Source organism: Petromyzon marinus, chromosome 16 (genome assembly GCF_048934315.1).
Source record: "Petromyzon marinus isolate PM22_M1 ecotype Great Lakes invasive population chromosome 16, UKy_Petmar_22M1.pri1.0, whole genome shotgun sequence".
NCBI classification, from domain to species: Eukaryota; Metazoa; Chordata; class Hyperoartia; order Petromyzontiformes; family Petromyzontidae; genus Petromyzon; species Petromyzon marinus.
The window spans coordinates 14841050-14863814 of NC_133682.1; the positions used below are offsets into that span (position 1 = coordinate 14841050).

Sequence of the window (22765 nt, forward strand, 5' to 3'; positions counted from 1 at the left end):
TCGACATCAATTGCAATTTATTCGTGTATCACTTTTCACAGAGGCCGCAGATGCTTCAGGCATGGAAATCAAACGTTTACAGCGAGCGTGGTGGCCAACAGGATTGTCACAGGTTACAACACCCAAAAAGAGCACAGCAAGACGGTGTCGATTAAGCCTGCAGCAACCCATGGGCTAGGGCCTCCAACCTAAAAACAGACCACAAGCTGTAAGCACTGGAGCCCATCGCAGATCAGTGCTCCTCAATGCAGTTACTATAAATGCGACGGCATCTCGGAAACCCTCGCTTCTTACCTTGGGATCCAAAAGAGGGGGGGGCCGCGGAATTCATGTGATGGCAGCTAATCCTGCCTACAGCCACCTCCACTCCACGAAGCGACTGGAGGAATCCGATGAGCTATGAGGCTCTTTTTCACAGATGTCCAGTAGGGGGCGGGTCAGAAGCGGCTGTTGGTGTTGCCACCGTAGCAACAAGGAGCTCTAGTTGAGCTCGAGGCATTGAGAGATCTAGCAGCCAAGCTCATAATAAAACCATCGTCCCACACCGTAGAGCCGCGCAGGGCTGGTGCAGGTGTGTGGGACAAACCCTGGGCCATATCTTCTGAGTTTCAATAATTAGACCAGCGCACAGACACGGTGATGGAACTCATTCAGGAATTCTGTGATTCTGCTGTCCTTGTAACGCCGCTCATACGCACGGGCACATAGAACACAGGGGTCACAGCACTGCCATCATTTAAATGCCTTGCTTACCAGGTGGGCATGCATGTGCTTACATGATTGAGTTTGGTTAAGTTACTGGCAGTATTTAGTCAGGGAATGTGTTATTTCCTGGTCTATTTAGTACAGCATATACAGTGTAATAACTAAAAATCGAAAAAAAGACGAACTGTATTTCTGCAATTGCTCTTCGACAATCACGTGACGTCAGGGTCTCGTTTTTCCTCAAGGCCGGTATAATTTCCGCAATCATTTCGAACCACAAAAAAACCCCGATTTGAGAGCCAACCTCCTTTCCGACAAGACGGCGATTTTTCAAGAAGCCACCGCTGATGACGATGAGGCCGATGAGCCCAATGAGGCTTCGGACCCCCGGTGGGCAATGCGATGACGGCCAGCCCTAGGTGGCCTCCGCCGGCTGGAAGGCAGCCGGGCGGACCTTCATGCGCGCGGCGCGGTACGAGTACCACCAGCCGCGCCACGTGTACCACACGATGCCATTGTCCGTGCCCGCCGAGTAGGGCCCTCCGAGGTGGTACACGCCATTCAAATTCGCTCCGTGGCATCTGGAGGAGAGAGAGAGAAGCGGCGGGTTTTCGAGATGCCGTCGCCCACCTGCCCATCCGATTCTAGTCATGGCAAGAGCGGAGGGCAGAGGAGCATCACTCACGGCAACAAGCAGAGGCAGCTAAAACGTAGAAAGTTGGCACAGTGGAGGTGACACTTCACATGATCGCCTCGAGGTGCACCGAGCCTGACACAAGCACCCTGGTGACATCATCGCCATTTAGTGACGAATGGTTGTCATGCTATAAAACTTACGGTACCTAAATCGTACTTTTAAAAAATCTTACCTTCAGTAAACCCACCTCCTGATAAGCCTGAATTAAACTAAAAATAAACTTTTTCTTTTACCAGGTAGGGCCCACTGAGATATGTAGCTCTTTGTCAGAAGCGACCTGGGGCACAATTGATAGCTCAACGAAGTAGCTTATCACGTGTAAATGTATAGCAGCCAAATACTCTAAACGCGCGAAATTTCTACATGTGGACGGCAAAAACCGGAGAAAAACCCACGCGACCACGAATAGAACACGCAAACTCCAAATGTACACGTGTTAGGGTCGCGATGTAATCCATGACCTCCTGTATAACAGGCGATGGAATTCACATCTCGCCACTGCAACAGCGGAGGACAGAGGGGCGATGTTCACGGCAACGAGCAGAGCGCCAGGCGGCTAAAACGTCGCAAGTGGACACACTGCAGGTGACAGGCAGTGGCATCTGCCAGATATCTCCGTTAACCTATAACGCCTGTGTCTGTCCCGTGACCTGGCAGCGTGCATTTGACACTTCAAATCAAGGTGCGTCTAGCCTGGCACAACCACCCTGGTGACATCACAGCCGTTTGAGTGACGAACGGCGGTTGTTGCTGTCATGCTACGGCATCTACTGTAAGTCCTACTCTCCTGATAAGCCTCAATGTGTCAACAGAATCAACACATTTCCCCTATCCCACACTCCCACCCTCTCTATCTCTCCTCCCTGGCTCCGCTACCCCCCCCTCTCTTACCTATATAGCCTCTTGATACAAGCACCCCTTCTGCCCACTTCAGCAATTGTTTCTTGCTGTGGTTGTCCCACCTGATGACGGGTGCTTGTGTTGCGCCCGAAACGTCGTGATTTCATTTATTTTATGCCTACGTGACTTTACCGAAAGAACCAAAGAGTATGGATCAACACAACTCCCCCAACTCTGAACTGTCCACTGGACACTGAACAATATTATGATTCTGCTTATGAACCTCAATATTTTCTGCAGACGGTCTGTCAATCATAAAAGCTGAGATTTTCCTTTGCTCTGAGTTTCAGTAAAATGCGCTTATTTTCAATCAACTTGTTTGTGATTGTTCAAGTTTACAGAAGCAGCAGCGCTATGCTTTAAAACGGGCCGGACACGCTTGGTGGGACATCTTAAATGGGACCCTACATTTCTCAAAATGATGGGATTCACACGTGTTGATGGGTGAGCGTAAATTGTAGAAAAACCTCCACATGCTGGGTTATATGCTTTGGCAACGTTCAATTATGCATTGTTTTCCTTGCCAGAATCATAAATAAGTGTGCCTATTTTACATTGCTTCTCAGCGTACGTATGTGTGTTGAACTTATTTCACACCTTACGTAACCAGTGCCAACAACTGCCCAAATTCTGCGGTCCTCTATATATTAAGGTGTTATCGGTGTTATGCGGGAGGAAACCGGAACACCCGAGAAACCAAGCCACACGTGCAGGGGGAAACACGATCCCATGCATCTGTAACAAGTGGCGTTCACATTTATTGCTGTACTGGCGTCTTCTGGCAGGCCAGGGATATAGCACCTCGACGCCTCTGGCATCCTCTCGCTGCTGCTTCCAGTGCTGCTGGACGACAGGCCACGGGCATAGCCACCTTGCGCCCGGCCAAAATCCACGCATGAAGATCCTGCGCGGAGGCCACGTGGCCACGTCCCGCTACGCGAAGCCCCACGAGCATGCGATGAGTCGCGCATCGCGATGCTGCTCGGGAGCACGTGCCAGACGTGCGTGCGACGCACCTGTTGAACCACCAGCCGGCGGTGTCCTCGCGGGCGCACTGCCCCTCCTCGTAGCGGTCGCCGTCGCGGTCGCGCGTGCTGAAGGACATCCCGTTGAGGTCGGCCCACCAGCGCGTCTCGGGGTGGAAGCCGCCCGACAGAGCGTCCCCCGCCGTGCCGCCGCTGTAGGCGCCAAACGTCAGCTGGTATTTTGCCTGCAGACGGAAGGGGGGGGGGCTCGGCTCAACACGACATATGTCTTAAAATCACATGCACCGGGCCAGTCGTACCCGAATAACGTTGAGACATTCATTTCCATCAAGGCTATGCAGAAACTTCCAATCTAAAGGAAAGAATCTGCGATGCTGGAGGAGATTTGTCTGCATTTCCTCTACAATAATCCCGGCTCATGCCGCTGCTGAAGTGCAGTAGCACTCACAGGACTAGAACGTGCCCAGCACCCACCTACTACTGATCGATCTCATTTATTAAGGTAATTGGAATAGCTGTCTCAAGTGCGGTGAGCTGATAAGTCTGGCTACCAATGATTGCAACAACAAAAACGTCCGTGACATTAAATTTGGCTCTGCACTTACTTTGCCAAAATTCCAGCTCCACGCCGACAGCACGATCGTGGTAAAGTTTTGGGGGGGTGGGGGGGAAATGACGTGGAGTTAAAACATTTCCTAACATAGCACTGTCAGGGAAATGTTCATGGTGATCACCAATGTGCACTCCTCCGGTAACTCGGTTATGCCGTGATCGTGAGCGAGTGACTGTGACGCACACTGCCATTTACAGCAGTTTGTGTCCCTACTCAAATGGACAATTAAGTACAAAGTTACGGGCCTATTTTATCCTTTCAGCGGCAGAATTTTTAAACGAAAGACATTTTCGAAAGCAAACATCCACAGATTTGGCTAAAACTTGGGGAAGGAAACAAAAAAATGTACGCACGTAACAAACTGCCAACAAGTGAATGCTCACAAATGCTTTGGACAGTGGTTACGACGACGCGGCGTTTTGTGCTCCCCTGGTCGGACCTACTTTCTCATCTGCGACCCGGAACCTCTGATACTGAGCGTCGCGCTGCTCGCCGTCCCAGTCGGTGAGGTCCACCTTCAGGATGTAGTCACCTGCAGGACAGCACAGCAGCGCTTAGCCCTTGCCCGCTCCCAGCGCACGCGGCCCCAGGCACACGCGGCAGACAGCCCAGCGGCACGCCCGCGCGAGGAGGCCCACTCCACCTTTCCGTGAACAATTGCGTTCGGACCGGGGCAACTCCGCGTCCCAAGGCAAAGTGAGATGGGTGCATTCGTGGCCTCGTCCTGGCTAGTTTCCCCGCCACTCGCTGTCCACGTGCTCACCCCTTCCCTCTGTCCGACCCCTGGAGGGGACGCCTTCGCAGGACATGCGTCGAGGCGTGTCTGACGGGGGGTGGTGGTTTGGAAGTGATGTTAAAAAAAAAACTTCATTCTCCGAGGTCACTTAAAGAGATCTCAGAGGTAGCTCTTTGACATCCGCTGCCGCGGTTCGTTTTCTAACACCGCTCCATGTGAGCTCGGAATGGAACCTGCATTTCGTGGCGCGACATCAAGAAAACTCAATTGGGATCAAATTGGGTGAAACGTTACAAGTGACAATTGTTATTTACACCTGACTTTGTTCAAGACAAAGTCAGGTGTAATCTGGGGTCAGATTAGTCTGTGCCTAATATTTGATGGTCGTTGTAAAACTAACGATGGCTCCTATAATGCTACAGCTGTGGGGTTGACCTGGTCCAATGCCCATGACACAAGCTGCCAGTGAGATATGATATTTATAGGGCTTCTTAAGCTCGTGAACAATATATCCGTCAGGGAACAATGAATAACGTGACCAGCAGGGCACTAGCAGTGCTTGAAGTGATCACCTACCTTGAATGGTGAGTTGGTGTATTTTTTCATTGCCCAGCCAGTATTCGCTGTTGTCAGCCTTGAAGTTCCCAAATCCATCCTTGTATTCCTTCCATGCTCTACAATGAAAAGCAACAGAATCGGTTAAGTATACATGTTGTACGTATGTGTTTAACTTTTTTCGCACCGTACATAGTCAGCCGTGCTAATCGGAGGTGTGGGGGGAATGATAACAAGCTAAATACAAACAGAAGTTCCAAACAAATGAGTTATCAATCGATATTTTAAAGTGAACAGCTCCAGTGGCTTCTGAATATCGGAAGGAAGAACGTTCGAGACGGCCGCAGAAGCGCATCTGAAAGCTCCGCGCGATGCGGTGACTGTCTTTGTATCTGATGAAACATGAATGCGCACTGTAACCATGGTACAGTATGTGAACTTAGTGGTCGCGCTCCCTGGCTTTGGCTCGTACTTTGAGCGCGCTGCGATAAAAAAAAAACGGTGACCCGAGTTCGATTCCCGGTCACGGCTAACGTCAGCGTCGAGTGATATTGGAACTACTGCTCGACTCCCCCTTTACCAACCCACACTGACCCTTGTGGTGAAGTATAGTCAGGCAACCACCATGGCGGACAATGTGTGGAAAGAACATCCGGCAGTGAGTCGAAAACGGATTGAAAACTGTTCTTATGATTCGCGTCATATTTAAAAAAATATATAACATTACATACGCTTCCCTGTGTAGATGCTGGCTGTCACCATAGCCATGATGAATTTCCACCGCTAATGATGCAGCACATCAACACTCAATTGGCCATGGAGAACACTTTGGCTCTCATCATTATGACTGTCATTGTTACCTCGGTGGCATTTTCAGTGATGACCTCTTGACCTTGACATGGTCGTTATTATTATTGCCTACATGGAACCAGGGAGGAGGCGAGTTGGCGTGGCAAGCTCAAATGTGATTACTCTTCTAGGTTCCTACAAAGTAAACTAAAAAAACTAAATAATATTTTTTATATGACCAGGTAAGGCCCCACTGAACTATGTCACTCTTTTTCAGAAGCGACCTGGCCACAAATGATACCCCAACGAAGTGGCTTATCACGTGGACATTTATTGCAGACAAATACTCTAAAACTCGTGACGTTGATTCTAAATGTGGAGGGTAAAAACCGGAGGACCCGGAGAAAAATCCACGCGGCCACGGGGACAGAGAACACGCAAACTCCGAATACACAGCAGGCGTCAGGGTCGGGATCGAACCCACAACCTCTTGTACACCACGGCGAGGGAGTCAACATCTCGCCATCCGCGGCGCCAGCGTCTCTACGCTGTGCCCGTCCTGGCGTGAGCGCGCCGGGAGCCACCTGTTGAAGTCCACGCTGCCGTCGGTTCGACGCTGGAGCACGGTCCAGCCGCCACCGTCGGACATGTCGCAGTAAGCGGTGAAGGCGTCCGGCGCGCTGCGTGGGTGCACGCGGTAGTAGCCGCTCCGCACGCGGCCCGCGTTGAACGCCTCGGCGCAGTCTGCGGCACGGCAAGCACGGGTCCCTCGCGCTCTCGGCCGTGGTCACCACCACCACCACGACAACAACAACGCCCTGTCTGGCTCATTCAGTAAGCGCTGCAACGATTATTCAAAGAGCTTACGAGTCCTGCCCCCCTCTTCCCCCCGCTCCCTCCACTTGCTTAAGTTATTCTTCCTTCACCTTCCCATATAAGAGCACAACGCGCTCCCCGCTCTCGGGGTCCCCAACTCGGTGGGGTAAGCAGCGAGCCCAATCTCCCCCCTTCTCTAAACTCTGGTGCACAGCGTTGGGGACCTGTGTCAGCGGAGTTTCTGTCTCGCCCCTCGCTACGTCGCGGCTTGTGCTCTGTCCCGGGCTCCTACTGAATAGCACTTGAGTACAATGTACAGTCAAGTTTGTTCCGCGTTTTGTTACATTGCTGGTTCTATTCTTGCGTACGGCAGGAATACGTGCAGGAGCTCGATGCCAATGTCGAGGTCATTTTGGTGTTCCTCCTCCTCCATTGAAGGAGCGCAGACTACAGTGGTTTAGAATATGGTCCATAGTTTGAGTTGCATGACCACAATCGCACTATTGTGTCTTGAGTGTTTCACTTTCTACGTATGAGGGGCTGAGGGCCAAGGTTTACGTGCGATTTGGCATGAGGGTGTTTGACCTCACTCTGAACGCACACACTCGTGATGACTGTGGCACCACTTTGGCATTCTCACAACTTCACCCAAAAAAAATCGTGGCCGAGCACAGGGGCACACGTCCCCACGTGTGGAATTTTCTGAAGTTGTTTTTTCATTCAAGCTAATTCTACAAATTTGCCAATGGTACCAGCAACAACAACAACAACCGCCATTAGCCACGAAGTGGCGGTGACGTCACCACGACGCTTGTGCCAGGCCACGTGCACCTTGAGGCCACGTGAAGTGTCGAACGCCCGCTGGCAGGAGGTCACGGGGCAGACCCAGCAGGTGCCACGGGTCGACTGACTGAGACGACCGAGATGATTGGCTGATGCACCTCCTGTGCCCCCTACTGTGCCAACGGTACCAGCACGCACAGTGTCACCTGCGCGTGAAGCAGTCACCGCCACCCTTCACTCGAGGGGGCACAATAAATGATCCGTGGTGCTTTGACTCCCAAGCCGCTGTGACGATCGCAGTGGAGGAGGAGGGGGGGGTGGCGGGCGGGCGGGCGGACAGGCAGGCGGGCGGTACGCACCGGCGTACTCCCCCTGGGAGCCGAAAGCGGGCGCCGACCGTGGTGGCTGTGGTAGTGGCGCCGTCCTGGCGGTGCGCTCCTGGAGCAGGGCGTACGTGCGGGCGTGCGCTTCTCCGAGCGCGCGCTCCAGCGCCGTCACCTGCTCGCGGAGTCGCCGCACCTCGGAGTCGTCGCACGGCCCCGGCTCCCACTCGCCTCCCTCCACGGCGCACAAAGACAAAGATCCCCCGTGTCGGCCTTAAAGAGGCTGTTGGGGGCGAGTGCTGTCAGCGAGCGGCAATCCATGAAGGCCGGCACGGCACACGAGGGGGTTGGGTGGCCAGCGATGTTTACACACCGCGCCAGGTACTCATTTGAGGCCGAGCCGGCCTACGGGAGGCTCAGGACCGGTTCAGATAATGGTCACTGGTGTTGCCGTGAGCGGGAATCGAACTGCAGTCGCCGGGTTCTTAGCGCAGCAGCGCGCTAGTCGCTACGCCACCGCGCAGGGCCAGCGACACTTTCGCGCGGAGTTGGCAAAAAACGCGTCGGCGGCGACCATTCTTGAGCGTCGTCAGAAAAGCGCGACCGCATGGTACCCTTGGCGGTGGTGGAGGAGGGTGGAGAGATTCTCGCACGCGCTCCTCCTCGTCACCGTGCATGTTGCGTGGCGAGTGTCCCAGATTGGAGCGAGTCCGCCGGGGTGGTTGGCTCGCTCCGTACGTGTGTGGCGAACGTAGCAGACATCGGTGCGCACCTTCCGTAGCTACTGATCGGCTGTGAGGTTTTTCGGGGAGATGGGTCGACATTTTTTTTTAATGAATTTTATTAAATAACTTTTGTGGAATTTCCAGCTTAATGCCGAAATTTTGCTAAAATAAAAAAAAACAAAGATTTCCTTAAATTTGGCTGTTTTCCCAAGGGCGATTCAGAGATATGGGGTTTCTGCTAATATGTCCATGTGTGTTGGTTCTATGGCATATGCTTTTTGCAGCATTTATGCCATTTCAGTATTAATGTTCAATGCAGGTATTACATCCCCCTGCCATTTAGCTGAATATTAAACTAAAAAGTATATATATAGTTGCTCTGAACAAGTAGCATGTACCTGGGCACGTAATATATTACCCACAACTCCAATGGATGGCATAACTGCTGATGGGTTCGATGGGTATGGTTAACATCCTATAAAGACGAAGCATATGAGACTGACAACCCTACGGTAATATGTAATGCTGAACTTCTTTCGCACCGTACATAACCAATAGTGCTAATTGCAGGTGCGGGGAAGGACAACAAACTAAACACAAAAAGCAGTTCTTAACAAATGTGCAATAGAGACATTCCTGGCAGTATGGCAGGGCCAAATTCCAAATGATGCTCAAGACTTGACTTTCAATTTGGATTACCACATCTGCGCAAACTCCTCGTTTCAAAGGGGACGCTGGTGCATCAGAGCATGTTGATGAGCCTGCCCTGCGCTGCAGTCGTCATGGTTACCGTGTGAAGATGCTGTCCACGTGACACAGCGATCAGCACCAGCAGCAGCGACAGCGACCGCTGGCCGGTCATGTCTGCGGGTGCCCTGCATGCGACCACACATCGTAGCGCGATCATTCCCTCACTACGGCAAGACGGTCGAAGGCCACCCACGAGGCTTGCACGAGGGCATTGTGATGACGTCTCACATTCCATTGTGACATCACCGTCCTGACAGCGTTTGTTGCACGTTGTGCATCTCCGCGCCTGTGGAGCAGAGTTCCCTTTGTAACACGGTCAGCACTGCGGAAGTGGCCTGGAAAAAAGCCGTTTCGATGCTGCGACTCACCACGGAGGTCGGTCGAGTGTGTCGATTGATTTCATTGGCACTCACAATTGCGCAATTGTGAGCTATACTGCCTTCATCGCAAATCTCTACGGCCTCCCAAAATTCCTCACTACGACCAAAATGTCACCGCCACACCCGTCATCCGCACCCGTACGCACGAGCACATCACTCCAACAGTCAAAGATTGATCTCAGTCTTCAAGATCCTCCAAGGACTGGCGCCTGCCTATCATCTCCCTCTACTCCCCCTGCCGAGGTTCTATCCACTCCACCAAACAAGTGTGTACAGTATGCATGTTGAACTTCTTGCGCGCCGTACGTAGCCAACCGTGCTAATCGGAGGCGCGGGGGAAGGACAACCAAGGCCTTCTGTAAAAGCCTCCAGGCAACCTGCACTCACTGGGAGGTCGCTCTTCCGCTGCTGCCTGCGTCGGTGAGAATTCTCAAGGCTCAAGGTCTTCCTCGTTTCCTCCGCCTGCCTGCGACCTCCTTGTCTTGTCTATGTTCATGAATACAGCACAGCGGATATATATACAGCCCGTGCCTAATTGTTAACCGAGATGGGCATGTCCCACTGTTTTGTGTAACATTGTGATGCGATTGCCTGGAGACAACGTGTAAATAACGCATTGTACCCTGTTGCTTTGCTTGAAAGTTTAAGGTTTTTGGTCAATGTGCTCGCCATGTTTCTCCCGACACGGCCGGTGGTGGAGAGTGGACCTTGTGGGCAAACGTCCCCTCTTGCGGGAGCTCCGCTTAAACTAATTTTTTTTAAACATTGAAAATACACTTTTTTTATTTTCCCAGGTAAGGCCCACTGAGCTACGGTAGCTCTTTTTCAGAAGCGACCTTGCTATCACGAATGATAGCTCAACGAAGTTGGCTTTTCACGTGGAAGTTTATAAGCAGCGGCCAAATACTCTGAACGCGTGTTTCTAAATGTCGAGGGGAAAACCGGAGGACCCGGAGAAAAAACCAACGCGACCAGGGGGAGAGTGACATGCACACTGCAAATATACAACAGCAGCAGCAGGCGTCAGGGTCGGGATTTAACCCACGACCTCCTGTATACCAGGCGAGGTAGTCAACATCTCGCCAGAGTGGCGCCCTGTTGAGCTTATGAATACTTCACACCCGGTCAGGATGCACCCACAGGACAAACCTCCATCAACGACGTTCTGTGCTCAAATGTAAAAATATGGCATTCTGAATTCAATTCACGTGGCCCTGAATGCCGAGGTCAACTTTTAAACGAAACATTTTATTTTAGTAAACATTAAAAGCTCAAACTCTCTGTAAGAGAATGTTTATGAATTTCAACCATCAGTGACTCTGCTGAGCACTAGCATCAGTCTTTACCAGCGAGATATATGAACTCCTGTACAAACATGTACAAGCAGGGGCGGCCCTAGGCTAGCTGCCAACATCTGATGCCCGAGGCGAACCACGCAATCGGCGCCCCAACCGGCAAACCCCAAGGGCAGATCTAGGCTGAGGCTTTTTTGGTAAACTGGGAAACATTTTGCTCCTATTTTTCCTTACTTTTTAGTCAGTATATATTTTCTCAACAGAGGCATGATTATTCGGATTGTCCGTCCGTCCGTCCCTCTGTCCAACCAATACATTCTCAGAAATGTTAAGAAATGAATAATATTCTATTTTTATTGTTTTGTTTGTATTATTTTATTATTTCTCTTCTACGTGGTGACTTTACCGAAAGAACCAAGAATATGAATCCCTGCAGTCACGAAAGCTTTAAATCGAAATGAATTCTAATGAATAGTCCTTTTGTACGCGCGCGAGAATTTCAATAATGACATCTTGGTAATTATTTTATTTGTGTATCTACTTCCTCCGAATTTGGCGCCCCACCTAATTGGCGCCCTCGGCGACCGCCTATAGTTCGCCTGTATGGACGGGCCTCCCCTGCTCGCGAGATAATCAAGCACGGCGCTCGAGTCGGCACGATAACGCATAGCAATACTATTGCTCGACATGCTTTTAGGATTTGCATTATCGAAATGTTTTTCCGAGTCCTCTTTACGTTGCGACCCGGGTGCGATATTTTTATTGAAGAGTTACATAAGCTCCATAGGAGAGGTTTTATTTTGGGTTCGATCGCGTAAATATAAATGCGTCGTTGAACCCACCACCACCCAGTAAGGCCTGTCACCTAAACAGAACGTGCCAATGTGTTACTAGTTCAGCACACCGGTGTGTTGGAGAGTAACACACAACATTTACAATTCGAGAACCGTGATATTGCGCCGGTAATTACAACAACCAGCATCATCAGGCGACAGCCAGAATTCGTGGAGAATCCCTCCTGTTTCGCGAAAGCCGACACGTGTTAAACGCTGTGAGCTGTCTGTCCGCAGTCCCTCCAAATGGGTGAATTCTCAAAGAACGTCTCAGCCCCACAGCGAACGCGATCGTGAGCGGCTCTGGGTGCTGTACCTCACGGTGCAGCCTGCGACTCCGCTGAGCTGGAAGAGGAGCAGCCCTTGCTCTCCGATGTGACCACAATCGGCCGAATAAACAGCGAGGCCCAGATCCCCCCCGAGGGCAACGTTAACCAAACTTGTTTGGTTAACGCCAATCACTCGGCCAATGCAAACATTTCCACCGGACCACCCAGCCCCCCCCCCTTCCCCTGGTGATGAAACGCATTCACTACTCCTCTCTCTCTAGACACCAGGAATACAAAATGAGTCGTGATGGAAACGTCAGAATAGGTTTTACCCTTTTCTGGCAATATAAAACAGGTGTTCAAACACCTTTTGGAAGGTATCAAGTCTGTATTAATAACACGTAATTGTGGGGAAAAAACATTCAAACAAACATGATCTGACAATATACTTATTGTGTTCGAAACTGATTGGCCTGCACCAGAGACAACCTTTTTTAAGGCCTTGCCCCACCAGTGTCAGACCAGAGAACGCCAAAAGCCGAACAGTACAAAGACAATGCAAGTGTCAGAGCATGTATCGCTCGGGTGGAGCAGTTATATCATTTGGACCTTTTGACAGTATCAAAAAAGATGAAAAAATAAGAGTAGATTTTCACCTTTCTAGCATTAGAACAGGTGTTAAGATGTTCAAACACCAAATAAATAATGTTTGCAAGGCATCAAGTCTGCATTAACCACACAGTACTTGTGGAAAAACATGCAAACAAACATGCTCTGAAAATATATGCATTGTCTTTGAAACTTCATCATATTTATTGGAACTTATTGGCCTGCGCCAGAGACAGCCTTCTTTGTGGCCGTGTCTCACCAATGTTAGACCAGAGAACACCAAGAGGTTAACAGCACTAAGAGAATGCAAGTATCGGAGCACTTAATGTTGGCTAAAATGTGCCATAAATAAAATTATTCATGTTACCGGATCATTAAAACATATTTTTAAACACAGCTATAAGGGTTTAGTGGGGGTATTTAGATTTTATCCCACCATTACATATACCCGTAAAACCGACACTTTACTTACCTCATCCACTCCCATTTGCCATGCTGATGGGACGAATGGTTTCTGCTTTTCACGAGACACCAGGGATTTAAACCCCAAATCGTATAATTTCGAAATGTTTATTAAAACGATTACAATTCTCATACATTAGCAACGATCAGTGGCATTTCGATAAAAGAATATTGCCTACCGATTTAGTTTGTTTTGATAACTGATGTGTTGAATTATTATAGCTGCCTTTAAAGACACGTGAGTAGAATGATTATCGGAAATGTAAGAAACTTAGGTTCTAACTAATTATTCACGTGAGTACGAAAATTGTCGGGAAAAATAATACGGTACTTTTGTACCAAATTATTTTGTACCGTAGCTGACGAAAAAATATCGTACCGTAATATTGTACCGTACTTAATTAAAAAAAAATACCGTTCCGTAATTTCGCACCGCAGTGCCATCCTTGCTTACGACATGAGTCCGAACACATTTGAATGGAGTGGCTCTGGTTTTCCGACGTGACTTGACGTGGAACTTTTGTTATTCTAATGTGTATTTTTTGTCGATATCAACCTATTAAACCCTATATTCTTGGTTCTTCCGGTAAAGTCACGTAGAAGGGAAACAATAAAATAATAAAAATATAAAACATTAATATTCTCACGACGTTTCGACTGCAACACAAGCAATCTTCATCAAGTGTGAACACCACAGCAAGAAAAAAATGAAAAAGTGGCTTTTTTAACGTTAGCACCACAGAGAGCGATTTGACAGTTATTCAGATGGACGAGTCCATCTATGTTCGGAAAAGAGGAGGGGGGAGACGAAAATAATGGATACGGTCTGAAAGCCACCGTGAGCGTGAACAATCAATTAAGACCCGAAATGGTTTATCAAATCCTTCCAATGATTGCTAAGACACAATTAAACCCTGTTAAATATGGCTGAGAAAAGCAAAAACACATCGGCAAGTGATGTCTCTACTGTGTGTACTGTCTATGGGAATGTAGGCTCCGATTAACGACGCGCTGTGTTGTAAAAGTGGGCACCGCTTGTGCTGACACAGCATGCTTTTGATGTACGTTCTGTACAGATCTGGCCACGGATTTAGAGAGAGAGTATCCATCACAGGGAAAAATATGTTGTTCATGACTACTAATGCTCCCTGCCCATAGCTAGCTAGCTAACTACTTTATAGTTATTTACCACAGCAGACCAACGTTACTGTGTAAGCTAGGGAAAGAGATGTTGTTCATGACTACTAATGATGCCTGCCCATAGGTAGCTAGCTAGCTAACTACTTTATAGTTATTTATCACAGCAGACCAACGTAACTGTGTAAGCTCGCTAACTAGACGTTTTCTTTCAGTGGCACCTTCATAATTATACACGTGGAATAACTTGTAGCGGACTTGCTATGATGGCTAACAAATGTACCTCTGGGGCTTATACCTTGATGCTAGGCAAGTGTCATCATTATTAGGTCGAGATCTATGGTACTAGGCTGGGGAGACGTCACATTACCGCATTCAATGGCATTAGCGCTAGTGACCATTAGCTTGATGAATGCACTTTCATCTCGGGAGGCTCGCAGTACGCTTGACGACTCGTTACCACGTGGCCTTTTGAAAAACCTTGACAGACAAAACTTTTGCACAATTAAAGTGCAAAATGGAATGTACGTCCCAGGGCTGCTGTCTCGGCTGGCTTATTCGAGAAAATCAAACGAAGGCAATCAAATATACCGTACATCGAATGCAATCCGTCCTTTCATTACGCCAACCCAGGGGTGGGCAACTAAAATAACAAGAGGAAAAAAAATAATTTGGAATTCAGTAAAAAAAATAAAAACCTCAATAGTTCAAGAGCCGCAATGCACTGTGGTGAATATGAGACGATGGTCCTTAATAAATAATAATGTCAAGAAGCACTCCTTAATGAGCCGCACGTTGCCGACCCTGGACTCCCATGGTAAACTGGACATCCATGGTGAATTGAACTTCCATGGTGAACTGGACTCCCATGGTGAACTGGACTCCCATGGTGAACTGAACTTCACTGGTCAACTGGACTCCCATGGTGAACTGAACTTCACTGGTCAACTGGACTCCCATGGTAAACTGTACTTCCATGGTGAACTGGACTCCCATAGTAAACTGGACTTCATGGTTAACTGGGCTTCCATGGTCAACTGGACGTCCATGGTGAACTGTATACCCATAGCGAACTGGACTTCCATGGTAAACAGTACTTGCACGGTAATTCGGTAAAATAAACATTTCAAGAGCCGCAGTGGACGTGAAGAGCGCCACGAAGCAGTCCTCACAGAGCTGCGGGTTTCTGACGCCTGCGCCAGCCTCATTTGACTGGTTGACTATGTCACCAACCATAACATGGCCCTTTATGCGCGATGCACTGCAGTATGTGAAATGCGAAAACAGCCATCAGGATGCCAATAACGATTTGAGACTAAAGTAAGAGTGTGTGTGTCATGGACCCTCCCCTTTGCCAGTACCAAAACATGAGAAGAGGTTTTCCCCTTTTTTTCTGGCAACAAAACAGCTGTGTTAAGATCTTATTGGTTCTTTCGGTAAAGTCACGTAGAATGAGAATAAAACAATAAAGCAAAATAAGACAATAAAATTCTCACGACGTTTCGGCCACAACACAAGTAGCCTTCCCCCTACCTCCTCGCGGTGCCGGACGGGCAACTCTGTCGTGGACAGCGCTGTGGGGGGAGATCCAATTTTGATTGGCTCCTCCCCTCATGGCATATGTGTCCACCACAGGGGCTAAACGGGGGCTCTGGACGGGTGCGAGGGGCTGGTAACCCCTCCACCTTCAATTAATTACCACGAAACTACGAATTAAACTGAAATATGTAACAACTAAGCTTGTGCCGGAGGCCCCGGGGGGCCAGGCGTCTATGACGTCTCCTGGCCAAACCCCAATTGGCGGAGCCAGGAGATTGAATACCTACCCTCGGGGCTACTCCAGAAACAACGAAAAGCCACTACGGGTGGCCACGTGGAATGTTCGAACGCTCACTGCAGAGGAGAGGCTGCCACTCCTCTGTCGGGAGCTGGACCGGTACCGCCTGGATCTATGCGGCATTCAGGAGGTCCGGTGGACCGGCTCTGGCTCCTGCCACCATGAGGGGTGGACAGTCCTCTACTCGGGGCAGCAGACTGCCAAACAACAGGGTGTGGGTCTTCTTTTGAACAAAAGAATGAAGGGGGCGTGGGAGCGTGGCGGTGAGGTGTGGGAAGCTGTAAGCCCCAGGCTACTTTGGGCTCGCCTTCCCATCAACCGGAGGCGAGGAATGGTGGTCGTGGTTACTTATGCCCCCACCGAAGATGAACATCCGTGGAGGGATGCAGGCAAAGCCGATGAGTCAGATGCCTTCTATGACCTCCTGTCACAGGTGCTGGCTAAAGTGGCCCCTCGGGATAGAGTCATCATGTTGGGTGACTTCAATGCCCGAGTTGGTCATGATACTGGCACCTGGTCTGGAGTGATTGGAGGGCATGGGCCAGATCAGCTCAATAACAACGGTAGGAGGCTGCTAGATTTTTGTGCAGCCCATGGGCTTGTAATTACCAACACGCTGTTCCGGCATTGGCGCATCCACACAACATCATGGATGCATGCCGGGTCCAAGCAAGAACATCTGCTGGACTACATAGTGACGGACCAGCGAATGCGAGCCCATGTCCTTGACACCAGGACCTACCGTGGAGCTGATCTTCCCTCTGACCATCGACTAGTCATCTGTAAGATGCGCCTGCCATTCTTCCACTCCAGTGGTGGGTGTACACCTAGGACCCCATTCCAACCTAAAGTGGCCTGGTCTCAGTTATCTGATGAAAGTTGCAAGCGAGAATTTCATCATCGCTTGCGGCTGGGATTGGCATCGTCCCCGACTCCTCCTGATGTCGAGGGTAAATGGGCGAGGTTTAGGACTGTGACTCATGCAGCTGCAATGGCTGCTTTGGGTACGCGGTCCAGACCTCCCCAGACACCCTGGATGACAGAGGAGTTGTTCACGATGGTTGAGAAAAAGCGACAGGCCCACTGTCATCGGCTACAGAATCCCACGTCAGAGAATGAGGAGGCTTACCGCAGCCTTCGCTCGGAGGTTCGGAGAGCCGTGAGGCGCTGCAAGGATGGGTGGTGGTCGCGGGTTGCTGAGGAGATGGAGTCTGCTTCAGTGGCCCGTGATCACAAATCTCTATTTAACTCCATCAAAAAAGTAACCTGCAGCGCCACACCTATTACCATCATTAGGGGAAAAAACGGTGATCCAATTTCCGACCCCCAGGAACAGGTTCGCAGATTTGCTGAGCATTTCTGTGAGGTCCTGGGGGAGGGAAAATCCCTCAGCCAGGAAAACATCGTGGCACAAAGTGAGGATGACCCTGCTGAGGCTGCGGTGCCTCAAATATTGGATGAAGTCACCCCCTGTGAGTGGCTGGCTGAGGTGCCATCTGCTGAGGAAGTATTGAAGGCGATCCGGAGTCTGAGACCAGGAAAGGCAGCGGGCAGAGATGATCTCCCAAGCGAAATGCTGAGGGAGGGTGGCGTTTGTGCACAGACTGCCCTATATGACATCATAACAACAGTCTGGACCACTGGACGGGTTCCGCAGGATTGGAAGGATGCCCTGGTGGTCCCCCTTTTTAAGAAGGGGGACCGCACAGACTGTAACAACTACAGGGGCATCTCACTCCTCAGTGTGCCGGGAAAGGTCCTGGCAAGGATTATTCAGCATCGCCTTGCCAGGCACGCTGAGGAGAGGCTTGCGGAGCCCCAATGCGGTTTCAGGAAAGGGCGGTCCTGCACAGATGCCATATTTTCTGTCCGTCTGCTACAGCAGAGGTGTAGGGAATTCCAACAAGACCTACATCTCTGCTTTATTGACCTGGTCAAGGCCTATGATACCATCAGTAGGCCTGGGCTCTGGGTCGTTCTTCGTGCTTTTGGAGTACCTGACCCTCTGCTCACGATCATTAAGGACCTTCATGATGGTGAGCGGGCCCGGGTAAAACTACGTGGCCGGGAGTCAGAGCCATTCCCTGTACACCTTGGGGTGCGACAGGGATGTCCTCTGGCTCCCACATTATTTAACATCTATTTTGACCACGTAGTTCGTGAAGCCTTCAATAGCTGTACCGGGGGAATCTCCATATGGTACAGATATAATGGGAGGCTAATCGATGCCCGGGTGCGGTCAAGGGATGGCTCCCTATTGCTCAACCACGTTATGTATGCTGATGACTTGGTAATAGCTGCTCAGTCAGAGGAGGAGTTGGAGACGCTGCTGCTGAGACTGGAGCGTGCCACTAAGAGGTGGGGCCTTACCATCAGCCCCACCAAAACTAAGCACCTGCCTGGGTATTTTGTACCATCGGACACTCCACCCCCACAACTCCCAATCGGTGATGGGGCAGTTGTGGAGAGAGTGGAGAGTTTCCCATACCTGGGCAGTGTGCTTATGACTGGCTCCAGTTTAACAGCAGAGGTCTCACTCCGAATCAGTCGAGCGGCAATATCTTTTCATCGGTTGCGTAACGCTGTGTGGAAGCTACCTGGTCTGTCGCTCCGCACTAAGCTTCAGGTCTTCTCGGCCACGGTCATTCCCTCCCTTCTCTACGCTTGCGAAACGTGGACCCCCCTAATGGAACATCTTCGCCGGTTAGAAACATTTAGGCTGGCCTGCCTACGATCCATCCTGGGTTTAACCAGACTGGATTGTGTGAGGAGCTCACAAATCCTTGAAAGATCTGGGCAGGGTCCCATCGGTGAGCTCCTCCGGCAGGCAAGGCTGCGATGGCTGGGTCATGTAGCCCGCATGCCCAGCCACCGCATGCCGAAACAGCTTTTGTTTGGCCGGATTGAGGGGGCTAAGCGGGCGCGGCACGGGCTAGAGAAGAGATGGAGTGATGTGGTACAGGAGGACGTGGAGCTGAGTGGACTTGCCGATGACTGGTACCAGCGGTGTCAAGATCGGCCTCTGTGGAGGAGGCTCGTGAAGGATGCTACTGGGCAGTTGGAGGCAGTCGCCCTCCAACAACAACGGAGGGCGGAGGAGCGACGCTCACAACAGCGAGCGGAGCGCCGGGTGGCTAAAGCACAGCAGGTTGGCACAGTAGGGGGCACAGGTGGTGCATCAGCCAGTCATCTCAGTCAGTCGACCCGTGGCACCTGGGTCTGCCCCGTGACCTCCTGCCAGCGGGCGTTCGACACTTCACGTGGCCTCAGGGTGCACATAGCCTGGCACAAGCGTCGTGGTGACGTCACCGCCACTTAGTGGCGAATGGCGGTTGTTGTTGTTGTTGTGTGTGTGAATGATCTGTGTGTGTGAATGATATGTATGTGTGATCTGTGTGTGTGTGTGAAGGATCTGTGTGTGTGTGAATGATCTGTGTGTGTGTGAATGATCTGGGTGTGTGAGTGATCTGTGTGTGAATGATCTGTGTGTGTTAACGATATGTGTGTGTGTGAAGGATCTGTGTGTGTGAATGATATGTGTGTGAATGATCTGTGTGTGTTAACGATATGTGTGTGTGTGAGTGATCTGTGTGTGATCTGTGTGTGCGTGATGTGTGTGTGAATGATCCGTGTGTGTTAACGATGTGTGTGTGTGTTAACGATGTGTGTGTGTTAACGATGTGTGTGTGTGTGTTTTGTTTTCCGACTGAAGCCGGATCGTCGCCATCGATGAGATTTTCCACAATTGTCTCCCCATTCCCTCTCCAAGCGGGTCTCGTCATTCTCCCTTCCGATGGTCACATCACATTCTTGATATAATTATAACTTCAAGTGCAATTTAACTTGTTATACTCACGTGTAATATACCTTTACATTTAATCTCCATTCATGTTCATGTTTTATCAACGATTGTGTTCTTAAACTTGCACTTAATATAACCTTACAGGCTTTTGCCCGTGCAAAAAATATAAGCAACGTCGTGCCATGCTTTTCAATGGGTTCAGTTAATCTCCTGGTTAAATAAAGGCTGCTGCTGCACCATTACGCACACAGTGGAAGGCCTTGTGGCTGCTGGCAGAGATGACAAGCGATGCACAAAGCTAGTGATGGTGCTAAAAGCCACGAGAAAGAGAGAGAGAGAGATCCTCAGCCATTGTGTCCTGACACAGCAAGGCCAGATGCCACCCTATGTCAGCTTGGGAACCGGATTAGCGCGACCCATTTCGGAGCAGGTGCAACCTCAACAAACTCAGGAGGAATGTAGCTGCCCACCCCCCAGTTCTGTCAACATTGCGAGCACAGACGCAAATCCACGTTTGCAAACAGCAGTGACAAAATACAGCCTGGCCAGTGCACCGGTGGAAAATTGGCTTTCCATTTAATTGATGGAAATCCATAAAAATGTCATGGAAATAAAAATGTGGAGAATGGCCATTTAAGATAATTGCATTCTTCCGCAAGTGAAAACAGAACATGGTTGCTTCGCCAGTTGTGTTTACCAGCGGAATGTTTAATCACGCAGCGGATTCCATTCTCTCTGTTTACGTTGAGGGGAGAGAGAGAAGGGGGAATGCTCGCAAACAGAGAAATGTCAGCGAATTTCAAAGAATACCATGTTTACCCTTTAACGGGAAACAAATAATTAACCCGCCGGTTGAGTGAGGCCCTCGTGAGCTTGCAGCTCCCCCCGAGGAGCAAATCCATGGGCGAGCCGGCACCAACAACCATGGAAGAGGCAACCACAGTGCAGTCAGCGCCGGATTGTCGCAGTGGCACAAGTAGCTACACGTGTAGTAGTAGTAGCTACACGTGTAGTAGTAGTAGCTACACGTGTAGTAGTAGTAGCTACACGTGTAGTAGTAGTAGCTACACGTGTAGTAGTAGTAGCTACACGTGTAGTAGTAGTAGTAGCTACACGTGTAGTAGTAGTAGCTACACGTGTAGTAGTAGTAGCTACACGTGTAGTAGTAGTAGCTACACGTGTAGTAGTAGTAGCTACACGTGTAGTAGTAGTAGCTACACGTGTAGTAGTAGTAGTAGCTACACGTGTAGTAGTAGTAGCTACACGTGTAGTAGTAGTAGCTACACGTGTAGTAGTAGTAGCTACACGTGTAGTAGTAGTAGCTACACGCGTAGTAGTAGTATCTACACGTGTAGCAGTAGCTACATGTGTGGGAGCAGTAGTAGTAGCTACACGTGTGGTTTCAGCAGCCACACGTGTGATAGTAGTAGCTACACGTGTGGTAGTAGTAGCTACACATGTGTAGTAGTAGTAGCCACACGTGTGATAGTAGTAGCCACACGTGTAGTAGTAGTAGCCACACGTGTGGTAGTAGTAGCTACACATGTGTAGTAGTTGCTACATGTGTGTAGTAGTTGTAGCCACACGTGTAGTAGTAGCCACACGTGTGGTATTAGCAGCCACACGTGTAGTAGTAGTAGCCACACGTGTAGTAGTAGTAGCCACACGTGTAGTAGAAGTAGCCACACGTGTAGTAGTAGTAGCCACACGTGTAGTAGTAGTAGCCACACGTGTAGTAGTAGTAGCTACACGTCTAGTAGCAGTAGCCACATGTGTGGGAGCAGTAGTAGTAGCTACACGTGTAGTAATAGTAGCTACACGTGTAGTAGTAGTAGCCACACGTGTGGTATTAGCAGCCACACGTGTAGTAGAAGTAGCAGCCACACGTGTGGTATTAGCAGCCACACGTGTAGTAGAAGTAGCAGCCACACGTGTGGTAGTAGTAGCTACATGTAGTAGTAGCAGTAGCCACACGTGTAGTAGTAGTAGCTACATGTAGTAGTAGCAGTAGCCACACGTGTAGTAGTAGTAGCTACATGTAGTAGTAGCAGTAGCCACACGTGTAGTAGTAGTAGCTGCTACACGTGTGGTAGTAGCAGCCACGGGCCCCGCACTTTCAAGGTCACCGCGCTAAATGCTTTCAAGCTATAAATTACGGTTCAGTGATTCTGCACTTGCTCTATTACTATAGTACTATACCGCCTTCAACTTTCACGAACGACTGGGTGTTTAAGGTTAGCGATTTGTCGTATTATCTGGCTGTTAAAAATTTAGTGTTTTAATATTTACATCATATGCTACAGGCCCCGCACTTAGCTTCATCCTGCACCGACCGCGGTGCAGCCCAAATCCCGGACGACGAACGTCACCTCGGCACCTCCATCGGCAGACGATCGCGCACGCCGAGAACTCAACAACGGCACGGGCAGGAATCCTCCTCCTTGAATTAAGACGCCCTGCTGAGAAGGTGTGTTGCCTGAAACGTTACCTAGATTTATGTTTCTTTCGTGCAACAGCAATCCAGTTCTACGCAGTGGTCTAGCGGCGGCGGTGGTGGTGGTGGCAGCCCACGAGTAGAAGAATGGGGTTGTTGCACATCTGCGTGTACTACAGAGTACACTTCACTGGTACCGCAGTCATCCCATGACAAGGCACAGTTCTGTGGGCGAGGGTTCAGTGCCACACCAGACTCCAGGCCCAGTGTCTACTCGGCATTCATGATTGAGTGTCTTCTTTGGTTCTTTCGGTAAAGTCACGTAGAAT

The 22765-nt window shown here is 49.9% G+C and overlaps 2 protein-coding genes across 3 annotated transcripts in view; one reads left to right on the plus strand and one right to left on the minus strand.

Annotated features, from left to right (window-relative positions):
* Positions 1 to 22765, minus strand: part of LOC116942804 (fibrinogen-like protein 1) — a 24029-nt gene continuing 1264 nt past the window's right edge. The window contains exons 1-8 of one of the 2 annotated variants that reach the window (XM_076067541.1): positions 10146 to 10217; positions 9419 to 9503; positions 7940 to 8138; positions 6566 to 6725; positions 5214 to 5311; positions 4345 to 4433; positions 3319 to 3512; positions 1 to 1286 (exon numbers count right to left, since the gene is read on the minus strand). In XM_076067541.1, coding sequence (XP_075923656.1) covers positions 1121 to 1286; positions 3319 to 3512; positions 4345 to 4433; positions 5214 to 5311; positions 6566 to 6725; positions 7940 to 8138; positions 9419 to 9490 — 978 coding nt within the window. In that variant the 5' untranslated portion in view covers positions 9491 to 9503; positions 10146 to 10217 and the 3' untranslated portion in view covers positions 1 to 1120. Of the gene's footprint in view, positions 1287 to 3318; positions 3513 to 4344; positions 4434 to 5213; positions 5312 to 6565; positions 6726 to 7939; positions 8139 to 9418; positions 9504 to 10145; positions 10218 to 22765 lie in introns of those variants that run through there. The other variant, XM_076067540.1, reaches the window with a different exon arrangement.
* LOC116942781 (uncharacterized) overlaps positions 20219 to 22765 on the plus strand; it is an 11002-nt gene continuing 8455 nt past the window's right edge. The window contains exon 1 of the mRNA XM_076067539.1: positions 20219 to 22469. The gene's annotated coding sequence lies outside the window, so the exon portion shown is untranslated. The remainder of the gene's footprint in view (positions 22470 to 22765) is intronic.